The 21,017-nt window shown below is 53.4% G+C and overlaps 7 protein-coding genes across 7 annotated transcripts; 2 read left to right on the forward strand and 5 right to left on the reverse strand.

Moving 5' to 3' along the window:
• Nucleotides 1-630: 630 nt before the first annotated feature.
• Nucleotides 631-3,188, reverse strand: HD553DRAFT_342380 (uncharacterized protein; the record flags this gene model as incomplete). Its single annotated transcript, XM_046182740.1, has 12 exons — nucleotides 631-1,057; nucleotides 1,124-1,165; nucleotides 1,229-1,291; nucleotides 1,355-1,396; nucleotides 1,474-1,668; nucleotides 1,731-1,802; nucleotides 1,864-2,088; nucleotides 2,258-2,320; nucleotides 2,381-2,452; nucleotides 2,514-2,824; nucleotides 2,884-3,030; nucleotides 3,084-3,188. 12 exons carry the CDS (start codon nucleotides 3,186-3,188, stop codon nucleotides 631-633), a joined length of 1,764 nt encoding a protein of 587 aa, XP_046036136.1.
• A 633-nt stretch (nucleotides 3,189-3,821) lies between these two features.
• HD553DRAFT_311856 (Ferroporti-1) lies at nucleotides 3,822-6,635 on the reverse strand. The gene is made up of 10 exons (XM_046180027.1): nucleotides 6,277-6,635; nucleotides 6,081-6,103; nucleotides 5,793-5,965; nucleotides 5,432-5,685; nucleotides 4,945-5,333; nucleotides 4,853-4,865; nucleotides 4,597-4,791; nucleotides 4,261-4,536; nucleotides 4,147-4,192; nucleotides 3,822-4,079 (listed from the first exon to the last, which is right to left on the reverse strand). Exons 1-10 carry the CDS (start codon nucleotides 6,363-6,365, stop codon nucleotides 3,936-3,938), a joined length of 1,602 nt encoding a protein of 533 aa, XP_046036137.1. The 5' UTR covers nucleotides 6,366-6,635; the 3' UTR covers nucleotides 3,822-3,935.
• Nucleotides 6,636-7,446: 811 nt separating this feature from the next.
• Nucleotides 7,447-10,154, forward strand: HD553DRAFT_37554 (cytochrome P450 monooxygenase pc-bph). The gene is made up of 9 exons (XM_046184181.1): nucleotides 7,447-7,536; nucleotides 7,632-7,788; nucleotides 7,949-8,148; nucleotides 8,290-8,407; nucleotides 8,536-8,979; nucleotides 9,057-9,349; nucleotides 9,421-9,485; nucleotides 9,547-9,627; nucleotides 9,690-10,154. The coding sequence occupies exons 1-9, from the start codon at nucleotides 7,489-7,491 to the stop codon at nucleotides 9,856-9,858; spliced, it is 1,575 nt and encodes a 524-aa protein (XP_046036138.1). The 5' UTR covers nucleotides 7,447-7,488; the 3' UTR covers nucleotides 9,859-10,154.
• Nucleotides 10,001-12,377, reverse strand: HD553DRAFT_284779 (general substrate transporter). Its single transcript, XM_046178208.1, has 12 exons — nucleotides 12,179-12,377; nucleotides 11,985-12,099; nucleotides 11,798-11,916; nucleotides 11,611-11,716; nucleotides 11,540-11,550; nucleotides 11,322-11,462; nucleotides 10,994-11,263; nucleotides 10,874-10,928; nucleotides 10,623-10,805; nucleotides 10,439-10,552; nucleotides 10,217-10,376; nucleotides 10,001-10,152 (listed from the first exon to the last, which is right to left on the reverse strand). The coding sequence occupies exons 1-12, from the start codon at nucleotides 12,255-12,257 to the stop codon at nucleotides 10,066-10,068; spliced, it is 1,440 nt and encodes a 479-aa protein (XP_046036139.1). The 5' UTR covers nucleotides 12,258-12,377; the 3' UTR covers nucleotides 10,001-10,065.
• A 1,006-nt stretch (nucleotides 12,378-13,383) lies between these two features.
• On the reverse strand, nucleotides 13,384-15,926 carry HD553DRAFT_350252 (major facilitator superfamily domain-containing protein; the record flags this gene model as incomplete). Its single annotated transcript, XM_046183518.1, has 9 exons — nucleotides 15,407-15,926; nucleotides 15,235-15,284; nucleotides 14,902-15,128; nucleotides 14,647-14,776; nucleotides 14,294-14,520; nucleotides 14,191-14,220; nucleotides 13,874-14,111; nucleotides 13,625-13,775; nucleotides 13,384-13,534 (listed from the first exon to the last, which is right to left on the reverse strand). The coding sequence occupies exons 1-9, from the start codon at nucleotides 15,658-15,660 to the stop codon at nucleotides 13,384-13,386; spliced, it is 1,458 nt and encodes a 485-aa protein (XP_046036140.1). The 5' UTR covers nucleotides 15,661-15,926.
• A 622-nt stretch (nucleotides 15,927-16,548) lies between these two features.
• On the forward strand, nucleotides 16,549-18,175 carry HD553DRAFT_37569 (short-chain dehydrogenase/ reductase-like protein). The gene is made up of 4 exons (XM_046184182.1): nucleotides 16,549-16,934; nucleotides 17,136-17,412; nucleotides 17,633-17,729; nucleotides 17,907-18,175. Exons 1-4 carry the CDS (start codon nucleotides 16,708-16,710, stop codon nucleotides 18,098-18,100), a joined length of 795 nt encoding a protein of 264 aa, XP_046036141.1. The 5' UTR covers nucleotides 16,549-16,707; the 3' UTR covers nucleotides 18,101-18,175.
• On the reverse strand, nucleotides 18,090-20,816 carry HD553DRAFT_335464 (major facilitator superfamily domain-containing protein). Its single transcript, XM_046182194.1, has 7 exons — nucleotides 20,363-20,816; nucleotides 20,104-20,253; nucleotides 19,813-19,952; nucleotides 19,306-19,734; nucleotides 18,981-19,229; nucleotides 18,703-18,896; nucleotides 18,090-18,626 (listed from the first exon to the last, which is right to left on the reverse strand). The coding sequence occupies exons 1-7, from the start codon at nucleotides 20,501-20,503 to the stop codon at nucleotides 18,268-18,270; spliced, it is 1,662 nt and encodes a 553-aa protein (XP_046036142.1). The 5' UTR covers nucleotides 20,504-20,816; the 3' UTR covers nucleotides 18,090-18,267.
• Nucleotides 20,817-21,017: the final 201 nt, after the last annotated feature.

A 21,017-nucleotide genomic window follows, 5' to 3' on the forward strand; every position in this document is an offset into this window, starting at 1 on the left:
CCCTAACCCCTAACCCCTAACCCCTAACCCCTAACCCCTAACCCCTAACCCCTAACCCCTAACCCCTAACCCCTAACCCCTAAGAAGTAGACCCGTCTCTGGTGTTCGTACGGAGAAAGTCAAAAACCCCCTCCTGAACGGTAGAAACAAGTATACCCATCTCTGGTGTTCGTACGGAGAAAGTCAAAAACCCCCTCCTGAACGGTAGAAGCAAGTGTACCCGTCTCTGGTGTTCGTACGGAGAAAGTCAACCGCCTTGTATGCGTGACCGAGACCGGCGAGCTGCTCCTATACCGAGGAAATAGAGGGAATCACCCCACCCATAACCCTTTGGAGTGATCGGCGAACCTTTTGACGTATAGTGTGGTGCTCTTGAGGTGTCGTTTGGTGGCAAGTGGTCGATATCGATATGCCCTTGGAACGTGTAGGTTGTTGTTGTTGTGTCGAGGTCAGGGGTCAAGGGTCGAGTGGGCTGACGTAGCGCGCGCGTCGAGTCTCACCCCAAGGAGCGCCATGGCGCGCGAGAGGTCTCACCCCTTGTTGCTTGGACAATGGTGCTGATGGTCGGAAGGCAATCAATCGTACAACAGGAGGTATTATATTGTTACGTCATTACACGGCTCTACAATGCTAGCGGAGAAGGCGGTCTTTGCGATTGGTAATCGCTGACGCCAACCTCCAAGCAGGAGCATGGAGGTCGTAAGAGGTGGCAGGTATATAACTCAACGCAGCGTTCCCGATATCGTTGACGGGCATCACGTTGTTGTGTGAATCGAGGATATCCTCATCCTGTGCCGCAAACCAAGCGAGCCTGTCGAGAAGCAGGACCGTGATTTGCTTTCGTGAGATGTCCCCCATGATCTCCATCAGGCGAGCAGGGAGTTCCTCGTAGGGAGGCTCCTGGTCCCAAATAGCCACGTGATCGGCTGGAGGGAGAGGCACATCTTTGGCTCGAGGAGAGATGGTGGCCTTCTGCAGTGCCTCCACTTTTCGCTTGTAGTGATCACGACTTGCCCTCATGTTCCTGAGTTGCTCGCTGTCATCGTAGGTTTCCGGGCTGTGGTAGTGGAAGACGCGTATCTGGTGAGCAGAGTGGTCCACGGCGGCAGTGTTTTGACCTCACAGTTGTTTTAGCTCTGCAATCTCGGCCTGGAGGTCTATAATCCTGGGAGATACAGGCCGCTTTGAACATGTACAGCCGGGGTATGTCTGCCACATGCGTGCTCACTCTTTGTCTCTGTCGTCGAGCTTGTCATCGAGTTGTGTAAATCCTTTTCGCAGGACATCATGCCTATGTTACGGCGACCTGATCAGTGCTATTGTATAGGGTCGATGACAAACACCGACGACTCACTCCCTTTGCAGCTTTTGAAATTCATCCTTGCAGCCCTGCAGCCTACAACGATGATCCAGGTAGAGCGTGCTGTCAATCTTTCGAATCGAAAACCGTTTTGACATGACCTGCAGGCTTACTCAGTCTCAAGCTGGCTGATACGCTCCAAGTCATCTTGGCTCGAGTCCTTTTCCGACGAATCATCCGAGGCATTGGCAAGGTCCGTTTCGAGGGTTTGAATGCGGTCTTGGTTGCGTTTGGCGTCGCTTTCGAGGGTCTTAATCTGTCCTTGGAGACGGCCAATCGTGGCTAGATGATTGCCCTGCGTCGAGAGCCTGTTGGGATGAAGGAGGTGAGACACAATACAGACATGCACATGCGCAACACCACAACGCACTGCTTTTGGAGTCCTTCCAGAATCGTCTTGTCCTCTTTTGCTTTATCAAGCAAGGACTTTTGCTCGAGCCGTCTGTCAATCCTTGTTGATCTCAGCTGGGGGCGAGGTGACGCAGTGAGCAACAGAAACTCACTCTTCTTGCAACGCCTTGATACGTCGTTCCTTTGTGACAAGATCCTCGGTTTGTTTGTCGGCGGCCTCCCGTGCTTGCTTGAGTTGATCGTCAAGAGAAGTTTTCCTAGAGACACAAGCATCAGTCAAGCTGTGTGCCTTGTAAAGCGGTGCGGGCACTTGCTCTCGCTCCAGGTTCTGCAGCCTGATATTGCTATTGTCGATCGAAGTCTTCTGATCCTCGACTCTGTTTGTAGTAGGTCCATGGCGGTCAGCTGGTTCGAAAGCAGACTCTGAAAGAAAGTTTACTTGCTCTTGTTCCAGGGTGGCGACTTTTTGATCCTTCTCTTCGAGTCTGAAAGGAAGCCGTCGACGTTAGGCTACTGGTATGACGGAACTCATAGACGGCGGCTTACTCTTTCTGAAGGTCACCGTTCTTGAGCTTGAGCTCGTTGTTCTCCTTCAAACTAGCTGTGGCACTGGTAAAGGAGCGCTGTGGAGGTCAGCAAACAGAGCGATTCCAAAGAACAAACACGTACCCCTTCTCCACAAGCGACAGCTGATCGATCCGAGTTTTCAATTGCTGGATCTCTTCGTCATTGTTGTTGAGGCTGCGAGGCCATGGACTGTCAGCCTCCCTACTCTTCAGTTCCTCCAGACCGCCAAGCTCACCTTGTGGGTACTGGCTGTACTTTCTGGGCCTGTACATGTCGGCGGCTCCAATCCTTTGCCCTTTCTTTGAGATAATTTAGATCCTGGGGTTGAGTCTGAGCAGCGAGGGCCTCAAGACTGAGGAAAGGATTGGGAAATAGGCCGAGACGGTAGGGTGTTTGGGTGGAGAAATGATATCGGCCATTTGTTTTGACCTCCGGGTCCTTGTCGTCGGTGGGGGTACAGACAAGATCGTAAAAGACCCTTTTCCTGTGTTGCCCATGGATTGACTTGACCATGCTTAATGTCGTGACACCCAGCTTTTCCAAGTTCTGAGCGCCAAGGAGCGCAGTCTCAGCAAGGAAGCCAGTTCAAGTCAGACGACACTCACCTCTTCCCACCAGGCCCGACGCATCTCGATCTCTTCCGGTGGTATGGGGTCGACCCAATGTCGGTAATGGTCCTCAGTTACCGGGTGATGGATCCAACAGGTTCGACAAAGAGGTGGTGGATTATCAAGGAGGACGACATGGATGAACTGTCATGCATGTCAGTCTTGATACAACGGCATAGAGACAAACAGCAACTCACCTCAAAAGTCATGGGCCAACCACCAGGTCGGATCTTGGGCCCTGTGGCTTCATTGTACTTTTGTCGACCAATGGCCGTGTCATAGAAAGGAGCTGGTGCTGCCATGTTTGCTATTTGTGTTGACTGCTCACTCTGTAATGTCCTCAACCGGCAATGTCATACACCTGACCAACAACCCCTTCAAACTCGACAGGTGATACGCAAACAGAAGGAAGGAAGCAATTGGCAAGATCACGTGATGCCGGTACGCTCGGTCGACAATTGAACAACCCGGTCCCGATATGGTGTGGCGTGCCGAACAACCCGGTCTGGTCTTGCCGGTCTCATCTCCCCGGTCTGACCTTGCCGTTCGAGCTGATTGACAATTGCAAGCTGCATCTCACAATCTACCACACAAACACCATTGATCCTGCCACTTGCATTTTACCCACTACTCTTCCTGCTACTTTGACAAAACATCGGGGCTTGCAGGGCATAAACGGTATCACCACGCACACGCGTGATCCTAGCCGCAAACGGTGTGAGGCGCAAGCTCATAAGGCTACATCAACAACAGCCACAGCCGTGATAGTACAGGTGGCGCAGGTTGTGCAGCTTGTGCAGATGATGTGACTGATGTGGGTGATGCGGCTGTTGTAGGTGTTGCAGTCGATGCCACGCTTTGCCTGTGCGTCCCCAGCTTTTCGCCTATAATTCCACGCTATGGCAACGCCGTCGCCGTTAATGTGAACAAGTCGAGTGCGTGCTATCGCTGTATCGATCGTAATGCATCGTCGGCTAACATAAGGATACGACTTGAGACCGCCGCTCGAGAACTCTTGCGTTGAATACAACCTATTGACGCCCACGCTTCTACCGCCGCGAAAGCTCCATTCCCACCCCGTCCTCGCCCAGCAAGCTATCGCCAGCTCGATCGTCTTGCTTGCGGCGCCGATCGAATCGCAAATGAAAGAGGTGCCCGCGAACCTTGCGTAAAAAGGCAGAGTAGATGATGGCCTGGGCGTGGAGAAAAGGGCAAGTCAGCGGGGTCGCTCAACGCAACGAAACCTCGATTTCGACTCACTCCGACGATGACGCTGATCGTGCTGATCAAAGCGGTCCATCGGAATCTGCAGACGTCGAGGGATCATCGCTTTTAGCCATCGATGCGCCGAATCTTCCGCCACCGCACACTCACTGATCGGGCCGACTGAAAACGAAGACCATCCCCCACTTGGCTAGATCGCTCACGCTCTGCATGGCAATCTGCAGCGACGTGAACCTATTGCGTTTGGGATGATGTTGTAATTCGAGCTGGAGGCATTGGACTTGCACCAGATCAAATGCGTAGAGACCGAGTCGAGATAGAGCGAGGCAGCCGAACAAGGTAAAGGCGATAAAAGGGGGAAAGGGGGCGTGCTGGGGGACGACGTAGAAGCAGATGACGACGGGGACCAACAAGAGCGCTTCGAGCCTGCGATGAGAAAGTGAATTCGGTGGTCGACCGAAATCAATCGACTCAAAAGACGCTCACCAGATGCTCCACGCGCCAGTCCTCTCGAGTCCGACGAGCCTCTCCCCGTAGGGCATGACGACGGTCCCGAGCAAGCCGGCGACGACGGTGATTCCGCGCATGATCGAGATGAAAATGTCGGACAACCGGAGCTCGCTCTTGAGGTAAGAAAGCATGACGCCATCGAACTGCAAGGTCGTCAGGTAGAGCATCGAGCTGAGGCGGGACGAGGGCGTCAGCCGAGGCAACTCTTCGTTTCGACATTCGTATGACTCACATGGCAACGGAGCCTAGGTGTTGCCAAGGAAAGAAAAGAACCGCTCGTCAGGCAAGGTCCGGGGTTCACGGGCTACGACTCGCACGACTCACTAAGAAAGACGGGCATTTGAGCGAATTCGATCATATCGCGGATGGTCTCTTCGACGACTCCCTCCACAGACCCGCTTCGAGCACCTCGACTCTCCGACGCCATCTCGTCTCTGCCCTCCTCTTTCACCCGCCTTCGTTCCACCTCGGCTTCCTCCAAACACGCCCAACTGTTCCAGACCACCCCGATCCACCACAGCTCTCCTCCCAAGCTGAGCAGGCTCATGGCGAGCAATGTAGAGCAGGCGGTCGGGTAGCTAGCGAACGAGGTGAGAAGGGAGACGAACAGCGGGGAAATGAGTTTGCAAAAGAGAAACGCTCGTCGGAGGGAGGCGTTGAATGTCGTCAAAAGGTTCGACGAGTCGGGTGTCGAGCTGGAGATGACGAGGACCCTGCGATGGTTCGAACGATGTAGCAGAAGCGTGTCGTCAGGGACTGTCTTGCTGCTTCCAGCTTGTCTCGAGTTGGGAGTGCGTCAGTGCGGACTCACCAATCCCGATCGACAGCGATATCGATGACCGTAGTCGACAACCTCCCCATCGTCGCAAACACGGTCAACCCGAAGATGAGCGCCATCTCCATCGGTGTCATACCCGCTTGAACGTTCGTATCATCTCTGCGACCCCAGGGTAAGGGCCGACCGGAGAGGAGCCGTGCGACAACCTGAGCGCCGGACGGATGAAGCTGTTCACGCTTCATGGTGAACAATACGAGAAAGACCGAGTACATGGCGATTTGCGCCGACTTTACCGTATCAGACCATATACAGTGTTTCCATCAGCTATACCGAACTCCCACTTCAATCCGCTCCGCGTGGGAAAAACCCTCGCCATCAAGTCAAGTGGACTGACCTTTTGTACGAACAACGCCCATCTAGCCACCCATAACCTCGGGTACTTATCCACCCAGTTCCCGATAACATGCGCAAAGACGAGCGAGGCGAGCGTCATCGATAAGCCTAGTGATGACGCCGGGATGAGGGTCGTCGGGAAGAGGACGATGAGGAAGAGGAAGGCCGCGAATTCTATAAGCGTAGGCGTCAATTGAGCCGGACGGCGGGACGAGGGCACAAAAGCAAATTTCAGCTTGGAACGTGAAAGTGTCAGATAGATTAAGATGATAGAGACAGGTGTGCTTACCGAGACATTGCTCGCTCCAAGCGCTTTGAAGATGGAGACGTCCGAGATTGAGGTCGAGATCGGAATCGAGAGCGAGATCGTACCAAATCGATCGATCCACAGCGAAGAGTGAAGAGAGAGACGAAGTATCAGCCATATATAGAATCACCAAAGATCCAACGCCGAAACACCAAAGATCCACCAAAGAGGAACTCACCTGCTCGTATGCTGTGCTACGATACAAACAAAGCCTTTCCAGGGTATCAAGCTCGATGTCGACCGGGTATCATCGCCGGACGTGGCCATCCTTGGATGCAATTATGCAGTTATAATATCGTTATTGGTATAGCTATAGTAGATTCCTCGGAAGTGCGCCTAGGGTGTAAGTACGAGTCGGAGTTGGAGTTGGAGCGGTGGTCATGTCGTCATGTCGATGTCGGTTTCAATTGCCATTTTATCTATCGAGACGTGCAAGACCGGGGTTAGGAAAGAGCGAAACTTTCCACCGTATCCACTGCTATGTCAGTGCCGAGTAGCTAGTAGTTCCTATGAGAGTACTGTATGCAAGAGATCTCATGTCGGGCGGTGAAAATGAGGATTAACGAGTTGAGGACGGTAAAGGTCACCCCACGCCGGATCCGAGATCGATATCTGCGCAAACTTGCTTACGTCATCGTCATCTCGTTCCCAGGCAGTTGCGATATGATCAATGAGTTCACGAGTTATCGTGGTGGGACTCGACTTTAGGTATTCTGAATTTGAGATCCGGTAAGAACACGAAGAGACATCTCAGGTAATGCTGGCCGCGAGGGTACAAGCGTACGGCATCGAGTGCCGAGTATCGTGGTGTTCGACTGCGAAGCGAGTGCCATCCCCCAATCAAACACGCTGCCGCAAGACCCGACCGAACCAACTTGACACGGCTTTTGCAAAGGTCGACCATGCGATCTTTCATGCCGACGGGGATTATACCATCATGTCGTTCTCAATGAGATGGCATAAGCGATCGCTTGTTGTCGCGGCGAGACTCTCTTACTCTTCGACGACGACGTCCAACAACCTCTGCCCCACCCCGTACGCTCTGCCGAAACCATGATGACCCACTCGAGGGCGACGTCCACCCAAAGCCTTATTACCCGTGGACGGGTGCTGATCGGAAGCTAATCGTCTTCGTCGTTGCCGGATCGGAGGTAAATAGTCGGCAATCGACATCGATCAATTGTGGGGTTCCCCGCAAAAGAGCGACGATCTGACCGCGCTAGCGCAACCTACACAAACGTCTTCGTCGGCATTGGTTGGGTGCTTTTGCAACGATGTCTAAGGCTACGAAGATATATAACATCGATGTAGTTCCTTTCGACAAGTCTGATAGTAACGACAAGATTCACTCGACAGTTTTCTTCAGCAAGCTTCTTTTCGACCCGTCGCCATGATCGAATCCCTCAAACTCTCATTCCCGCTCGTCTTCGGGTCGGCCGTAAGTCCATCGCGCCTGCCCCCATTTCTCGAGCACCCTGCGCTCCGGTACTGATGAACTGCCTCGTACCTCTATCCTCAACCTCGAAACCTCAGGCCATGATCCTACTCTTGACGTTCTCCTTGTCCCCAGAGCGGAAACTGGACAAGTACCCCGGCCCTCTTCTCGCCAAGTTCAGCAGGCTCTGGTTGGCGCGTCAGGCGGGTAGAGGCAATCGGTTCCAGGTTGTGCACGAGCTACATAAGAAGTACGGTAAGTCGGAAGTCCACTCCTTACATCGCTAGTATCTCAGCTCACTTTACGTATCTCCCCCATCTTTCCCTGTCTCGTCTTCCTCCTTCAACCTCGAACGAACGGCATAACCCCCCCCCCCCTCTCTCTCTCTATCTCTGTCTCTTCCGCTCACATAAAGGCAGCTTCGTCAGACTCGCACCTGACCACATCTCAATCTCCTCCCCCCTCGCAATCCCCATCGTCTACGGTCACGGGACCGGGTTCACCAAGGCCGATTTCTACGACGCGTTCGTCAGCATCCGACGAGGGTTGTTTAATACACGGGATAGGAAGGAACATACTAGGAAGAGGAAGATCGTCAGTCATGTCTTTTCTCAGGTAAGCCCACAGGTCGAGGCCAAGTTCAGGTTGAACAGGCGAGCAGCAGTCTTACACCTATGCTTTCTCTCCACTTGATTCTGACCTCGACCTCGACCTTTATCAATCATGTTGCTGGTAACGTCGACGGGGGGTCGGTAGAAAAACGTACTCGAATTCGAAGAACACATCCAGGATGTCATCGACAACCTCTTCGGTAAATGGGACGCCATGAGCCGGGACAAGAAGCTCCAAACGCAGGGGTTCGATATCCTCGATTGTGAGTATCAGCATACCATATGAGGATCCCCGAGTCTTCTTTTGGGAATTGTTTCTCGTCCGAGAGATCGACGGAGGGTCAGCTGATCTCGTTATCGATTTCCATCCGATTTCTTATGACCGCCGCAGGGCTCAACTTTTTCGCATTCGACGTGATCGGCTCGTTAGCCTTTGGCCGACCGTTCGGGATGGTCTCTGCCGGCCGAGACGTCGCTCCCGTATCCACCCCCGCTTCTACCTCTGGAACCGCCTCGACAGGCAAGGTCGAACACCTCCCCGCTATCGAGATCCTCAACCGACGAGGAGAATATTCCGCTACCATGGGCTGTATCCCTCCTCTCCTGCGTCCTCTCGCCAAGAAGCTCCCCTGGTTTTCCCGAGGTCTGGAGAGCGTGAGAAAGTTGGCTGGGATAGCGATCGCTGCGGTAGGGACGAGGATGGAGTTGGAAGAATCGGGTGGTGGTGCGGACAGTCGGGATCTGCTGAGCAAGTTGATGAAGGGTAAAGACGAGAATGGGAATCCGATGGGTAGAGAAGAGTTGACGGCAGAGGCCTTGACGCAGCTGATCGCCGGTGAGTTCGAGTGATGTACCAATGACCCATCAAATAATTGGTCGTGTCTCATCTTCCACCTCGTCTCGGCTGGCCAGGCTCGGACACGACGTCAAACTCTTCCTGCGCGATCCTCTACTACCTCAGCAACAATCCTCGGGTCGTGACCAAACTCTTGTCAGAACTCGCCCCCGTCGCCGAGACGAAAGAACCCGGCTTTGTCTCCTTCTCCTGCGAAGACGTCAAAGATCTACCCTACCTGCAAGCCTGTATCGACGAGGCATTGAGGTTGCACTCGACCTCGGCTATCGGGTTGCCAAGGATCGTACCCGAGGGAGGCGCTGTGGTTTGCGACGAGTTTTTCCCAGAGGGGATGACCTTGAGCGTGCCTGTGAGTCGGCGATCTGGTCGATTTCTCAAGTACGGGACAATGTAGACTGACAGCGGCGAGAGCTGGTACAGGCATATACCGTCCACCGCGACCCCGTAGTTTGGGGCGAGGACGCTGATGCTTATCGACCGGAGCGGTATGTGCAAGCTTCTCGATCGCTCGCGACCCTTTCACTGAGTCTCGTCTTGCCTCTCCAGCTGGTTCGAGCAAGACAAGGCCGCCATGAACGCCAGCTTTATCCCGTTCAGCTTTGGTCCTCGGTCTTGTGTCGGACGAAAGTGAGCGCGATGCTTTGCCCCTAACAACCAAGCAGTATCTAACGTCACGGAATACCTCGCAGCCTCGCTTCGATGGAGCTTCTCCTGATCATCTCGTCTACCGTACAACGATACTCTTTGACTCCGGTTCACCCAGGGCAGGCTCTCGATACTGCCGAAGGTTTCCTTCGCAAGCCGACTGGATACCTCGTCAAGATGAAGCGAAGGGAATCGAGTATCGAGGATCAGTGACAATGGAGGCGTCGATGTGCAAAAGAAGGCAGTCATGACGATAACGCAAAAAAAGTTTACAGCATGTCATATAAACGGCTACCAAAGTAAAGCCTACACCTCAACGAGTCATGATGATACAAATCCCTAGGATCCACGAGCTGCACGAGCTCTCATCAGCCACGGCGAAATAAACTTGAAAAGAACAGAGATAATAAAAGTACCCCTTTAAACCCCTTGCGCCTGCTCTTGTAAGTAGGTCTTGGTCGTGGCGAATTTCCGCGCCGGGACGCGCCTGTTGTAAAGCTCGTCGAGCTGTGGAAGGATGATACAGGATTAGATATTGGCTATGCGAGCAGACGCTGGTCTTTGGACGCACCTCGGCATAACTTCGACCCTTGTGCTCTGGCACAAAGAAGTAGATCAAGACGAGCCCAATGAACCCGAGTCCGGCGAAAAGAAAGGCGGTCTTGATCCCCCACCCTGCGCCGTCTCCGTCGGAAAGGAGCATTAGTGGGGTCGTGTAGTTGAAGATCAAGCTGCGAGGAAAGACGAAACGTCAGTCGGCGAGACGAAATAGGCATCCATCAAGGACGCTCACCCAAAGACACCACTCATGGCGGCGGCGAAACCTGCTGTCCGGGCTCGCAAGGCGGCGGTCGAACTCTCGCCCAAAAAGAGGTAACCCATCGGCCCCGCACTCGAGGCGTAGGCGCTGCGAACGAGTTTGAATCCAGTCAGCCGCAGACCTCAATGCTTAGCCCTCGACGCGAACGAAAACGTACAGAACCCAAATGCACATCAATGCGACGATGGCGGCGCTGACAGAAGTACCCGAAGCGAAGCCCAGTCCTCCGATAGCAGTGAGACAGGCGACCATGATAGTACCGCCCAACAGCAACATCGGTCGTCTTCCCGTCTTTTCGACGACGAACGACGATGTAAAGACCGTGCCAATCAATATGATGCTTTCGAGAGCAGGTCATATAATGTCAGTCTGGCGAGCGCAGCCTGTCGTCCCGGACGCGATACCGACTTGATGATGATGGTCCCCAAGAACGGGTTCGCAAGACCAGCCTCCTTGAAGAATACTACGACCGCCGCAAACGATCAACCTCGTGATTGTGGTGGCGGCTTTGCTCCACACCCGACTCACAAGCGGTATAACCAAACACGACCGGGATCCCGATCGTCTGTTGCCACCCCAAGATCGAAAACGAGATCAAGGTCCGCCTCAAGTCGGTCCCCCTGAAGAGGTCGAAGTAGGACGTCTTTTTCGCCTCTGCTTCTCCCGCTACGGCGATCCCTTCGAGGTCGAGCTGCATCACCTGGAGTTCGCGCTCGATATCGTAGCCGGGTATACCGCCGTTCAATCGCTTGAGCGCCTTGGCAGCGGCTTCTCGTTTGCCTTTTCGCAGCAACCAGGCTGGAAGTCGAAGCGGTTAGCGTTCGTCTGGCGCCTTGTCCTCGGACGGCCAACTCACGAGGTGACTCGGGCAGGACCAACAGTGTCATGAAAACCAGTCCGCTGAACAGCCATTCGGTGTAGACCAACCGCTTGTAAAGCTCAGGACGGGTGTCCATGGATTGGATGACATAGACGCCGATGGAGTTGGTAAATTGGCCTGCCAGGCGTTGAATAGACAAGAGTTAGATTAGAGAGATCGAGTACGGTGACATTCGCTGAAAGTCGGAGACTAACCCATAGCAAACCTGTGATTATTTGTGCTGGTCAGTGACCTGACCGAATCTGAAGGCGGAGTGTGAACTTACCAGAACGAATAGACGATCAAGAGCCCTCCTCGAAGTTGAACCGGTGCCAATTCGCTGACATAGGTGGTCAGCGTCAACTGGCAGAGTCCGACCGAGAACCCGTTGACTGTAGTTGAAACGAAGCTAGCGTTAGCCAGTTGGACTTTGAAATTGAAGAGACGACTGCCGAACAAGTATCGTTACTCACACAACTTGGCGGCCGTCCATGTTTGCCAGTCTTTCGCAAACATCTCGACTAAGCAAGCTGCGACCATGAACAGCGTGAGGAGCGCGATATTGAAACGTCTACCAAAGTAGTCTGCTGGACTGTTTGATGATCGATGTTGTAGTGTGTCAGGCACGTTCGTGAACACAAAGCGCCTGACCAAACTTACTATCCTCCTACGAGCAAGGCGGCGATGTAACCCCCGCTGTAGACTCCTCCCCAAATTGCTACATGTTGAGGATCAAGCGCAGGTCCATCGTCCGAAGTCAAGGTCGCAAATTTGGCTGCAAAGGCGCGCGAATCAACCGATTGACGTGTCAGATAGACCCATCACCCATGTAGACTGGAGAGGAGTTTACTCACCGATGAAACTCTTCTCCGCCACCAAGTTCCCCGGCAACGAATATTGATACCCATCCGAACATGCCGTAAAGAGAGCCATGACGCATAACAGGGCGGTCCTCCGGAACGTCTTCAGAGTGGCCAAGAACCCGAGATCAGCATAGGCTGAGACGGGCGCAAGTCCGGGCGCATCGTGCTCGAGGTGCTCGACTTCGACCTTTTCTTTCTCGTCGTCGTCATGTACAGGAGGCAAAGGCTGGATGGTGGATTCCATGATGATCCGATATTGATAGGTAATTGGTGGCGGTTGAGGTTGATCGTTCGAGCCTCGATGATCGATGACTTCTGGGGCTCCATTTTGCGTCTAACTTGTCACTTGAAGTTATATAACTTGTGACTCCAGGTCGAATGACGGTTATGCGGCAGCGGTAGAATGGTTCGCATTCTCTCGATGAGCATCAAGTGTGCACGTGCTCAAAGGTTCGTCGTCTGGCTCCGCAGTGTCGTGGCTTGAATTGTTCTTCGTGGCTTCGGCATGTAGCGAGAGCGTGCTCTGTCACGAGCCGAATCGAGATTGTGCGCAAAGATCTTCTGCAAGGCGATGTCCGAAGTTGGAACCCGTGCAATGATCTCGAGGTGGTGTTCGAGCGCCGGGCAGGTATGCGAGTTGTGTTTCGAGGTTTTGGGGGCAGTTCATTTCGTCGGCGATCGGAGATCGGTGATGTGATCGCATGAAGACGGTCCGAGGATTTTGCAGCGTTTGTTCATTGCCATTCTAATGACTCTTCCTACTCTTTGAAAATTGAAACGCGGACTGCGGCTATGCTTTCCCTTAGAGACGACTCTTCGTATCCAGTATGGTTAAAGCAGCTCTGACAGTCGAAGTGGTTTCTGACACTCTTCGAGTATGCCATTCTCAAGCAGATCAGTCTCGCTCAGAGCCGAGACTCTTCGCGTTGTTGCCACTACATATGGCTGGAAAAGAGGCGCAGCGCTCGTGCCTATATCATGCCTGTATACATTGTCATACATCAGTGTCTTCTTTGCTTTGTACAAATCTCGACTTATCGTCCCTCTTTGATCGTATCCTATTCCAAAAACACAACAAGGACACGTAACAACATCTTATCGTGGCACAACGTCGACTGGCAACGTGGATCCCAAAAAGAAAATGCGCCTACCCTGCCTCGTCTTGTATCGACAGGAGGTCTAGACGGATAGCGCGCTCAGATAGAGTATCTGAACCCCTCGATCCCCTGGATGGGCGGGACCTCGCCCTTGTCGAGTCTCCGGTTGAAACGGCCGTTGAATACGGTCAAGATGCCGACCAGGACGATCGTAAAGAGTTGCGCACCGATGGTCGCCCATAACCCAGGACTGCGAAAAGCGCATCGAAAACACACAGAACATCGAATCTGGTCAGCGGTGACACTCAGAATTGGAAGGCTCGCGCGGAGAAACACTCACATGTAACGAGGGAAATCGGCTTGACGGTACACGGTAGAAGCCATGATTCCACCGACTCCTCCCATACCGATGACGATGGCGGAGGAGACCGACTTCTTGGTGTGCGTGACAGTGTTGTTGGCTTGGAAGGCCAGCACCGAGGGGACGTTGGCTGTGGGGTCGCAAAAACAATATCGTGCGTACGAGATCGTCAGCATCGATGCATAGTTGCCTTTGAAAGCAAACACCTGCCAAGACGACTGGACTGACCTTGAGCTCCCATGATGGCCAAGAAGCAACCGAAATACCTGACGTCCTTGTTCTTCGCATACCCGATGATCGAACACCCGACGACGGTCACCACGGCGTTGACGCAGACGAAGAGTCCTCGTTTCCTCAGCTTGTCAGAGGAGATGGCGATACAAAAGGTGTAGATGGCGGCGGCTGCGTAGGGAGGGGCGGACAGGCAGAGGGCGGCGACTTGAGAGTATCCTTGACCGGCGAGAATCTGAGGACGAGAGCAAATAGCAACACGTCAGCTGAATGGCTCATCCGATAGACCGCAACGTAGAGATCGCCCGACTCACGACAGGCAAAAAGTAGGCAAACGCATAAGACTAACTCCACCCGCAAGTCACACAAGCTTGTCAACATCTTGTCTGCTCATCTCCTTCGACACGGCCGACTCACAGGCAACGTCGAATTCATGAAACACAGTCCATAACACCACGTCCTCCAACACGTCATGTGCTTGATCACCTTGCCCCTGGTCATGACGTCCGGTGTAGCGTCCCCCCTGTCCTTGTCGAGCATGGTCATGACCATCTCGGTCTCCTCGGCCGTGAGGAACGTGTTCTTGTCCGGGAAGTCGATGATGAGGAAGATGGAGAGGACACCCAGGGCCATGGTGAAGGCGCCTGCGCGAGTCCGAAACCGTCGTATGAGAATGGTGGCGACAACGATTTGTCAAGGATAGCGAGTTCGATGTCAGCAACCTGCCCGACTTTCAACCTCTATCGCTTTAGGGAAGACAGGCGACTCACCGAGTACCAAAAAGATCCACCTCCACGTATGAACCATGCCCGCCCTCGGGATCTGAATCAAGCCATAGGCCAATATCTGCGAGAGCCCGCTGATGAACATGCTCATCAGGTAGAACAACGAGATCCTAGTCTGTGCGCGTGGGAAATAGCACAAGAGCGCAGACGAAAAAGCGCAGGGTCGGGACAGAGGTACAGGATCAGCTTCATATTCCCTCAAAAAGACGAGAAGCGACCCCAGAAGATCGGAATTCTCACCTGCGTCCTCCACCGAGTATACCAACTACTCAACAAATAAACACACCCGGGGAAAAACCCCGCCTCAAAGAACCCCAGTACGACCCTGAGTCCTACTAGGCTCTGCCAATTCTTCACAAACGCGATAGCTAGGGTAGCTGCTCCCCAGAGGATGGTGATCGACGACAGAAGGTTTCGCGCGCCTATTTTTCTGAGGAGGATGTTGGAGGGGAATTCGAAGATGATGTCTACATTGCATTGCATTGTGGATGGTAGAGTGAGTGTCGGGGGGATCGAGTGAAACAGCGGACGGCAGGAGGGGAGGGGAGGGGAGGGGAGGGGAGGGGGACTTACAAGGGACGAAGAAGACCAAGGTGGCGATCGAGTATCGTTCTCCGACGTTCCTAATCGTTCACATCGCAAAGCGTAACAAAGCGTAACAAAGAGCAAGAACGATATTACGGTACGAACCGGGTCAGCCCTACGTTCGTCCCACCAGCGCACCTCGTCACTACTGTACACTCACAGATCCAACTCCACATTCATCCCCGCGACCCGTGCCGAAGACAAATTCGTCCTATCAATAAGCGCGATCGAATACATCGCCCCCAATATAATCAACAGGCGGATGTCCAGCTTCCTGATGGTCCGCTTGACGAACGCCGGATCGTATTCATGCTCGGTCGAATGCCGTTCATAGTCGTCGAGATGGGCGACCTCACCGGAGCCGGTCTTGTGTTCGATGTGGGAGGAGATGGGTTTATCTTCCGTGTGGTCCATAGTATAGTTTCGTCGAGTCCGAGTCGATTTGCTTGTCTGGCGTCGAGTGATATAGAAGAATGTGATGTGATTCGAGAAGGGTCGAGGAAACGACTCGATGATCCCCTTTTCCCCCTTTCCGAATGAATGACGGACGGCGAGTTATATAGACCTCCCCCTAACCCGAACGCAGCGTCAAGTTACCCGGTTCGCAGAAGGTTAATGGCTCGAAGGATGGGTCGCTCTGATACCCGGAGACCCCGCATGCTGACCCCAGATTCAGGTCGAGTGCGAGTGATCGAACGAGTTCGTTTGTAACCGGGTTCTCCCTCCTCCTCTTGCCTTGAGACAGGAACAACGTCCTCTTCTATGCCAAGCCACGATTTCCCCCGCATCCCCCCGCAGTCAAGTAGCCGCGTGGGGTAAAAAGGCACCGAACATCTCTTGGCATCAAGTCAGCCATCGACTCGTACGGTGTTGCGCAGAGTGCAGAGGCGCGGAGGGCCGGAGTTGACGGGCTTGAGGAGGTCGGGATCAGTCGGGGTGATGGATGATGTGTCGTTCGTCTCAAGGTGCCCCGTCGACGAGGTGGGCGGTGCGACGCTTGATCGTCTGGCTGAGTCAGCTGCTCACGTATTGGGAATGGGTCTGTCCCAGCTACGAGAGCAAGGGATGGGAAGCAAATCGCGGGCCACGGACGATCATCGGGCGGGTCACTCGATTTCGTCTACACGCGGGGGTTTACAGAATTAACACGTCATCTCTTGAGCCGATGATAGCTTATCAAGATTGGAAGTATATCTAACGTTACCCGGAAGTATATACACTATTTCGTGTGATGACGTTTGCATCGAAAGTGGAGGTTTCAGTCGCCGCGCTCGAGTGAGTTGTTATATATAGAGAAAGAGGGAGAGAGAGAGAGGCAGCGACGCAGACCTATCCAGGCTATATAGCTGTCGGCTTGTACGAATATAAACCGTCCAACCCCACTTCTCCGCCCCACTTTACATCACCTCCTCAACATCACATACCCCAAGATCTCTGCCCTTCGCCAAGAAAAGCAAAGAGATGTCCGAATTCAACTACACCAAGATCCTCCTCATCGGCGGGACCTCCGGCATAGGTCACGCCTTGGCCGAAAAGATCCTCCTCTCACGTCCTTCCGCCAAATTGATCGTGGTCGGGCGTCGACAAGAAAAGCTGGACGAAATCGTTCAAAAGTGGGGGAAAGAGAGGGTTGAAGGGGTTGTTTTTGATGTGACTGATTTGGGGGGGATTGAGGGGTTTGCTAAAAAGTGAGTTTGAGTTGGTCGTCGAGATGGATGATGATCTTCATCATCATCATCATCATTCCCTGTTCTCGTATATTCGATCGAAAATTCGGTTCGATCTGCTCATCCGCTGCTTCATCTTCCCTGTCCTCTACCCGCTCACTCCTGACTACCCCTATCGTATCGTATTGTATCCCTCTCAACCCTCCAACTTTCGCCCGGCAGGATCCTCTCCACCAACCCAGACCTCTCCTGCCTAATCCTAAACTCCGGCATCCAACGCCCCCTCGACTTCACTGACCCCGCTTCGATCTCCCTTGACTCTATCTCTGAGGAATTTACTACGAATTATTTCAGCTATGTGGGGTTCTTGAAGTGGTTCTTGCCGCACTTCCAGCAGTATAAACAAGATGGACAGGACGGAGAGACGGCGGTGGTCATGGTAGGAAGCGTATTGGGGCTGGTACCTATGACGAGGTGTCCGAATTACTGCGCTAGCAAGGTGAGTCCCTCTTTCGTCTCATAGCCCATCCTCTCAGTATTTCTCATCTCTCGTCTTATAAGGGCTAGCTGACGTCGTCATAAAAACTTCTTCTTGCCTGATCCAATCTCGACCTCGCTTTACTTCGCCGGCCGATCCCGAATAAACCCACACCCACAATCACACCCCCACCCACAACCATACCAATCTTGATTCGCGACCCGGACCCGGAAAAAAACAGGCCGCGCTCCATCAACTGATCCTCCCGCTCCGAAAACAAATGTCCGACGGGCCTGGGAACGTCAAGATCGTCGAGGTCTTTCCTCCTAGTGTGCAGAGTACGTCCAGAAGTCCACCGATCGGTTCTCTAGGGAGCGTTGGGGTTTCGATGCTGGGTTTGAGCTAATCGATAATGACCTGTTCCCTGTTCTTGTTCCTCTTATTGCACGCTAACACTATCGGACCCTATCGTTCTCCCTTATAACCTCTACCTATCCGACATCCCTCCAACTCAGCCGAGCTGCACGACAAGAAACACCAACCCGATATCGAGAACGGCCGTCAGATGGGCATGCCTCTCGACGAATTCACCGACGAGCTCTGGGCCGGATTGAGCGCTGGCAAGGAAGACATTCCCGTCGGTATGGGAAAGGCCATCTGGGAGAGGATCGAGCCGGGGAGGAGGGAGGAGGCGGGAAAGTTCCCTTAGGACCGATATGGTTCCTATTTGATCATTATAAATCGAAATGTGAGGGAGTGAGGTATAGTACAATGTATAGATACAGTAGACTGGAATTGTAATCTAAGCCGTTCGTCGTTATTCCCCGTCATCTGCTTGTGCTATCCTTCGCGGCCATCTCTATAATGTGTCTACTGTCACGACCTCGGTCCCTCCACATCCGCCACATCGCCCTTCTCCTTCGCGTCCACACGGACCAGCGGGTTCTTGAACCAGACCGCCGAGATCCCCGCCAAGACCACGCACAGAACCGTCATGAAGATGAACGACGCCCTGTACCCTTCCCAGAGAATGGCACCGTGAGCGCTGCCCCCGGAAGACGACGACGACGGCGAATGATCCTCGAACTGCGACTTGATGCTCCCGAGAATGGCTAGACCGGTACAGGCGCCGAACTGGAGGCAGGCGTTGAAGATCCCTCCGACCACGCCGGCGTATTCGGGAGGGACGGACATGAGGATGCTGTTGTTTGCGGTGAGGAAGACGATTGCCATACCTGGTCGCACCGAATGAAGTAGCCGTTAGTCTCGTATGCGCGTGGGATCAGGTCGGTGGGAATCAAGACGACTCACCGAAACTGCCGATAAACATCCCAGGGGCGACCAACTTCCAGTACCAACTCGACCCCTCGGCGAAAACGAACAAGAGAGTCCCGACGGCCGCAATGAGGGCGCCGACGATCATCCTGATCTTGAGCGGGACAAACGATGGGGGGAGGTAGCCTATGGCGATGAACATGATCCCTCCGCCGATACTGATTGGAAGGCTGCGAGGTCAGATCGAGAAAGTTCGATTGTGAATCGATGAGCTTGCAAAACTGATAGAAAGCAGGCCGGCAATCGCGACCCACAATCGAACAGCGGTCATGATCGGTGAAACGCCCCAATCCTCCTGCATAATGTTGGCAAAGTTGTATTGTATGCCGTACCACCAAAAGTAAGGGACCAAGCTGACGACGACCAAGATGGTCACGTTCTGAATACGCCAGATCGAGCTGGGGATCAGGGCGACCCGTTGATCGACTCTACGTTCCCATAGGAAGAACAGGGGAAAGAGGATGAGCCCGATGACGAGGCAGACGATCGGTTGAGCTCGGGCCCTGTAAAATGCCCAAGAAAAGCTTCGTATCAGCTCGAATCGCTCATAGAAATAGTATGGGCGAAAGGTCGACTTGCCATCCGGCGCTCTCGCCACCATCCGTCAACCCAAAGATCGACAGCACGGCCGCAGCGACGATCAAGAACGTCCCCACGTAATCAAACTTGTTGCTCATCTCCGACGCCTCCAGCGCTTTCAAGATCTTTTCCGCCCTCTCCGACCCTTCCAAAATCTCCCTTCTCAGCCCGGCGAGCTGGTACATCTTCAAATGTTTCCTCGAAGGGATCAAGAAGAACGTACCCAACGCCATAGGGAAACACACAATGGGGAGTAACCAAAAGACCCAACGCCAGCTTGCCAGGAGGAGGACACCACCGAGGATGAAACCGGAGACGTTGGCTAGTTCGCCGGCCCCGCCGAAACAGGCGAGTGCGACGTGTTGTTCGATCTCTCCTGGGAAGATGTGGACGATCAGGTTGAGGGCGGCTGGGATCGAGGCGGCGGCACTGCAATGTCGACGGATCTGTCGTCATCAGCTATTGCCTTTTCATTAATCAAGACCCGCAACCTTCCAGACGACCCACCCTAACCCAGCAAAAGCTCTGAGGACGAACAAGACGATCTTGTCCTGCGCCACCGCGATCCCAATAGAAAACGCTCCGACCCAGACGAGCCCGATCGTGAAGACCGCTTTGGCAGACCAGATATCCGCGAGCTTGCCCATCTGTACTCCTCGAATGTTCGTTTATATCGAACAGCGAGGGGAGAGGATTAAAAGGGAACCACAACACAATCTTATCAGCCTCCCGATTCAAATCGACTAGGCAACACCATCATCCACTTGAAGGACACGCCACGACCCTTAACGGACTCACCGGCAACATGAACGAAGCGAACACCAACACATACGCGCTCAACGTCCATACGCTCTCCCCCGCGCCCATACTCAGGTCTTGTGCGATGGGTGCGGTGGCTAGGACGACAGCGCTGGCATTATATACATCTACGAATTGGGCACAACAGAACTGCAAAAGGATCAGGTTGAATTAGTCTCCGTGAACATGATGACACGATGAAGAGATAGATGGTACTGTAGGGGTCAACTGGATCAGAGAGAAGGGCCTAGGTACGTACGATGGATAGGAGTCCGATTCGTCTCGCTTTCGAGAGCGGCGGTGGTCCTTCGTCGAGATCTTCGACCTTTTCTAACGAAATTGGTGAGAGGTCTGAAGTGTGGGGGAAGGTTGCCGAGGTGGTGGCTAGTGAGTCGGACATGGTGAATATCTTGATTCGAGTATTTGGCCGAGTGACAATTGATATCGATGTCGATATGTCGAGGTATATGTTCGAGAGAGATCCTAGATCGAGTTGTTTGTATTATGACGAGAAGCAAAGATGTCGAAAGGCGAGGTATCCTGATGTTTGATAACAGTCGATACAGTGTTATTATAATAATTTCGAGTCGTTCGTGAGGATCATCCTCGGATCAACCACCGAGCATGAGGGAGACGAGCGAGGAGATGTGAAAGATTATATCGATGGCATTATTGACTTGGCGACGATGGGACTAGGTCGGTCGATGCGAAAGATAGGGGTAATCGATGATGAGATGTTCATTTTCCCATACGAGCGACGGGTCAGACGAGCGAGATGTTGTTACGTAAGCGAGAGAGAGGCGCCCAGGTGCGGTTTGAGTTCCGCCTCGAAGTGACTAGGCGTTTCATCGATGCATATTCTACCAGCTTGCGACTTTCTACAAAGAGTTCATCCTACTATATCCATCCTCCCC

This window comes from Filobasidium floriforme, assembly GCF_021052385.1.
Source record: "Filobasidium floriforme strain CBS 6241 chromosome Unknown HD553scaffold_12, whole genome shotgun sequence".
NCBI lineage: Eukaryota > Fungi > Basidiomycota > Tremellomycetes > Filobasidiales > Filobasidiaceae > Filobasidium > Filobasidium floriforme.

What these genes read in the sequence shown, in the direction of transcription:
- HD553DRAFT_311856 (XM_046180027.1), bottom strand. Translation starts at nt 6,365, where the DNA reads ATGGCCACGTCCGGCGATGATACCCGGTCGACATCGAGCTTGATACCC. An exon ending in TTGGAGCGAGCAATGTCTCG is followed by an intron (nt 5,966 to 6,080) that starts GTAAGCACACCT and finishes CTACGCTTATAG; the next exon opens with AATTCGCGGCCTTCCTCTTC. An exon ending in GTTTTCAGTCGGCCCGATCA is followed by an intron (nt 4,193 to 4,260) that starts GTGAGTGTGCGG and finishes CGACGTCTGCAG; the next exon opens with ATTCCGATGGACCGCTTTGA.
- HD553DRAFT_37554 (XM_046184181.1), top strand. Translation starts at nt 7,489, where the DNA reads ATGATCGAATCCCTCAAACTCTCATTCCCGCTCGTCTTCGGGTCGGCC. An exon ending in CGCTCGTCTTCGGGTCGGCC is followed by an intron (nt 7,537 to 7,631) that starts GTAAGTCCATCG and finishes TCGAAACCTCAG; the next exon opens with GCCATGATCCTACTCTTGAC. An exon ending in CGAGCTACATAAGAAGTACG is followed by an intron (nt 7,789 to 7,948) that starts GTAAGTCGGAAG and finishes GCTCACATAAAG; the next exon opens with GCAGCTTCGTCAGACTCGCA.
- HD553DRAFT_284779 (XM_046178208.1), bottom strand. Translation starts at nt 12,257, where the DNA reads ATGGCTCTCTTTACGGCATGTTCGGATGGGTATCAATATTCGTTGCCG. An exon ending in GGTCCTGCCCGAGTCACCTC is followed by an intron (nt 11,264 to 11,321) that starts GTGAGTTGGCCG and finishes TTCGACTTCCAG; the next exon opens with CCTGGTTGCTGCGAAAAGGC. An exon ending in GCCATGAGTGGTGTCTTTGG is followed by an intron (nt 10,377 to 10,438) that starts GTGAGCGTCCTT and finishes CTTTCCTCGCAG; the next exon opens with CTTGATCTTCAACTACACGA.
- HD553DRAFT_37569 (XM_046184182.1), top strand. Translation starts at nt 16,708, where the DNA reads ATGTCCGAATTCAACTACACCAAGATCCTCCTCATCGGCGGGACCTCC. An exon ending in ATTGAGGGGTTTGCTAAAAA is followed by an intron (nt 16,935 to 17,135) that starts GTGAGTTTGAGT and finishes TTCGCCCGGCAG; the next exon opens with GATCCTCTCCACCAACCCAG. An exon ending in CGAATTACTGCGCTAGCAAG is followed by an intron (nt 17,413 to 17,632) that starts GTGAGTCCCTCT and finishes GGAAAAAAACAG; the next exon opens with GCCGCGCTCCATCAACTGAT.
- HD553DRAFT_335464 (XM_046182194.1), bottom strand. Translation starts at nt 20,503, where the DNA reads ATGTCCGACTCACTAGCCACCACCTCGGCAACCTTCCCCCACACTTCA. An exon ending in GAATCGGACTCCTATCCATC is followed by an intron (nt 20,254 to 20,362) that starts GTACGTACCTAG and finishes ATCCTTTTGCAG; the next exon opens with TTCTGTTGTGCCCAATTCGT. An exon ending in GATGTTTATCGGCAGTTTCG is followed by an intron (nt 18,627 to 18,702) that starts GTGAGTCGTCTT and finishes CGGTGCGACCAG; the next exon opens with GTATGGCAATCGTCTTCCTC.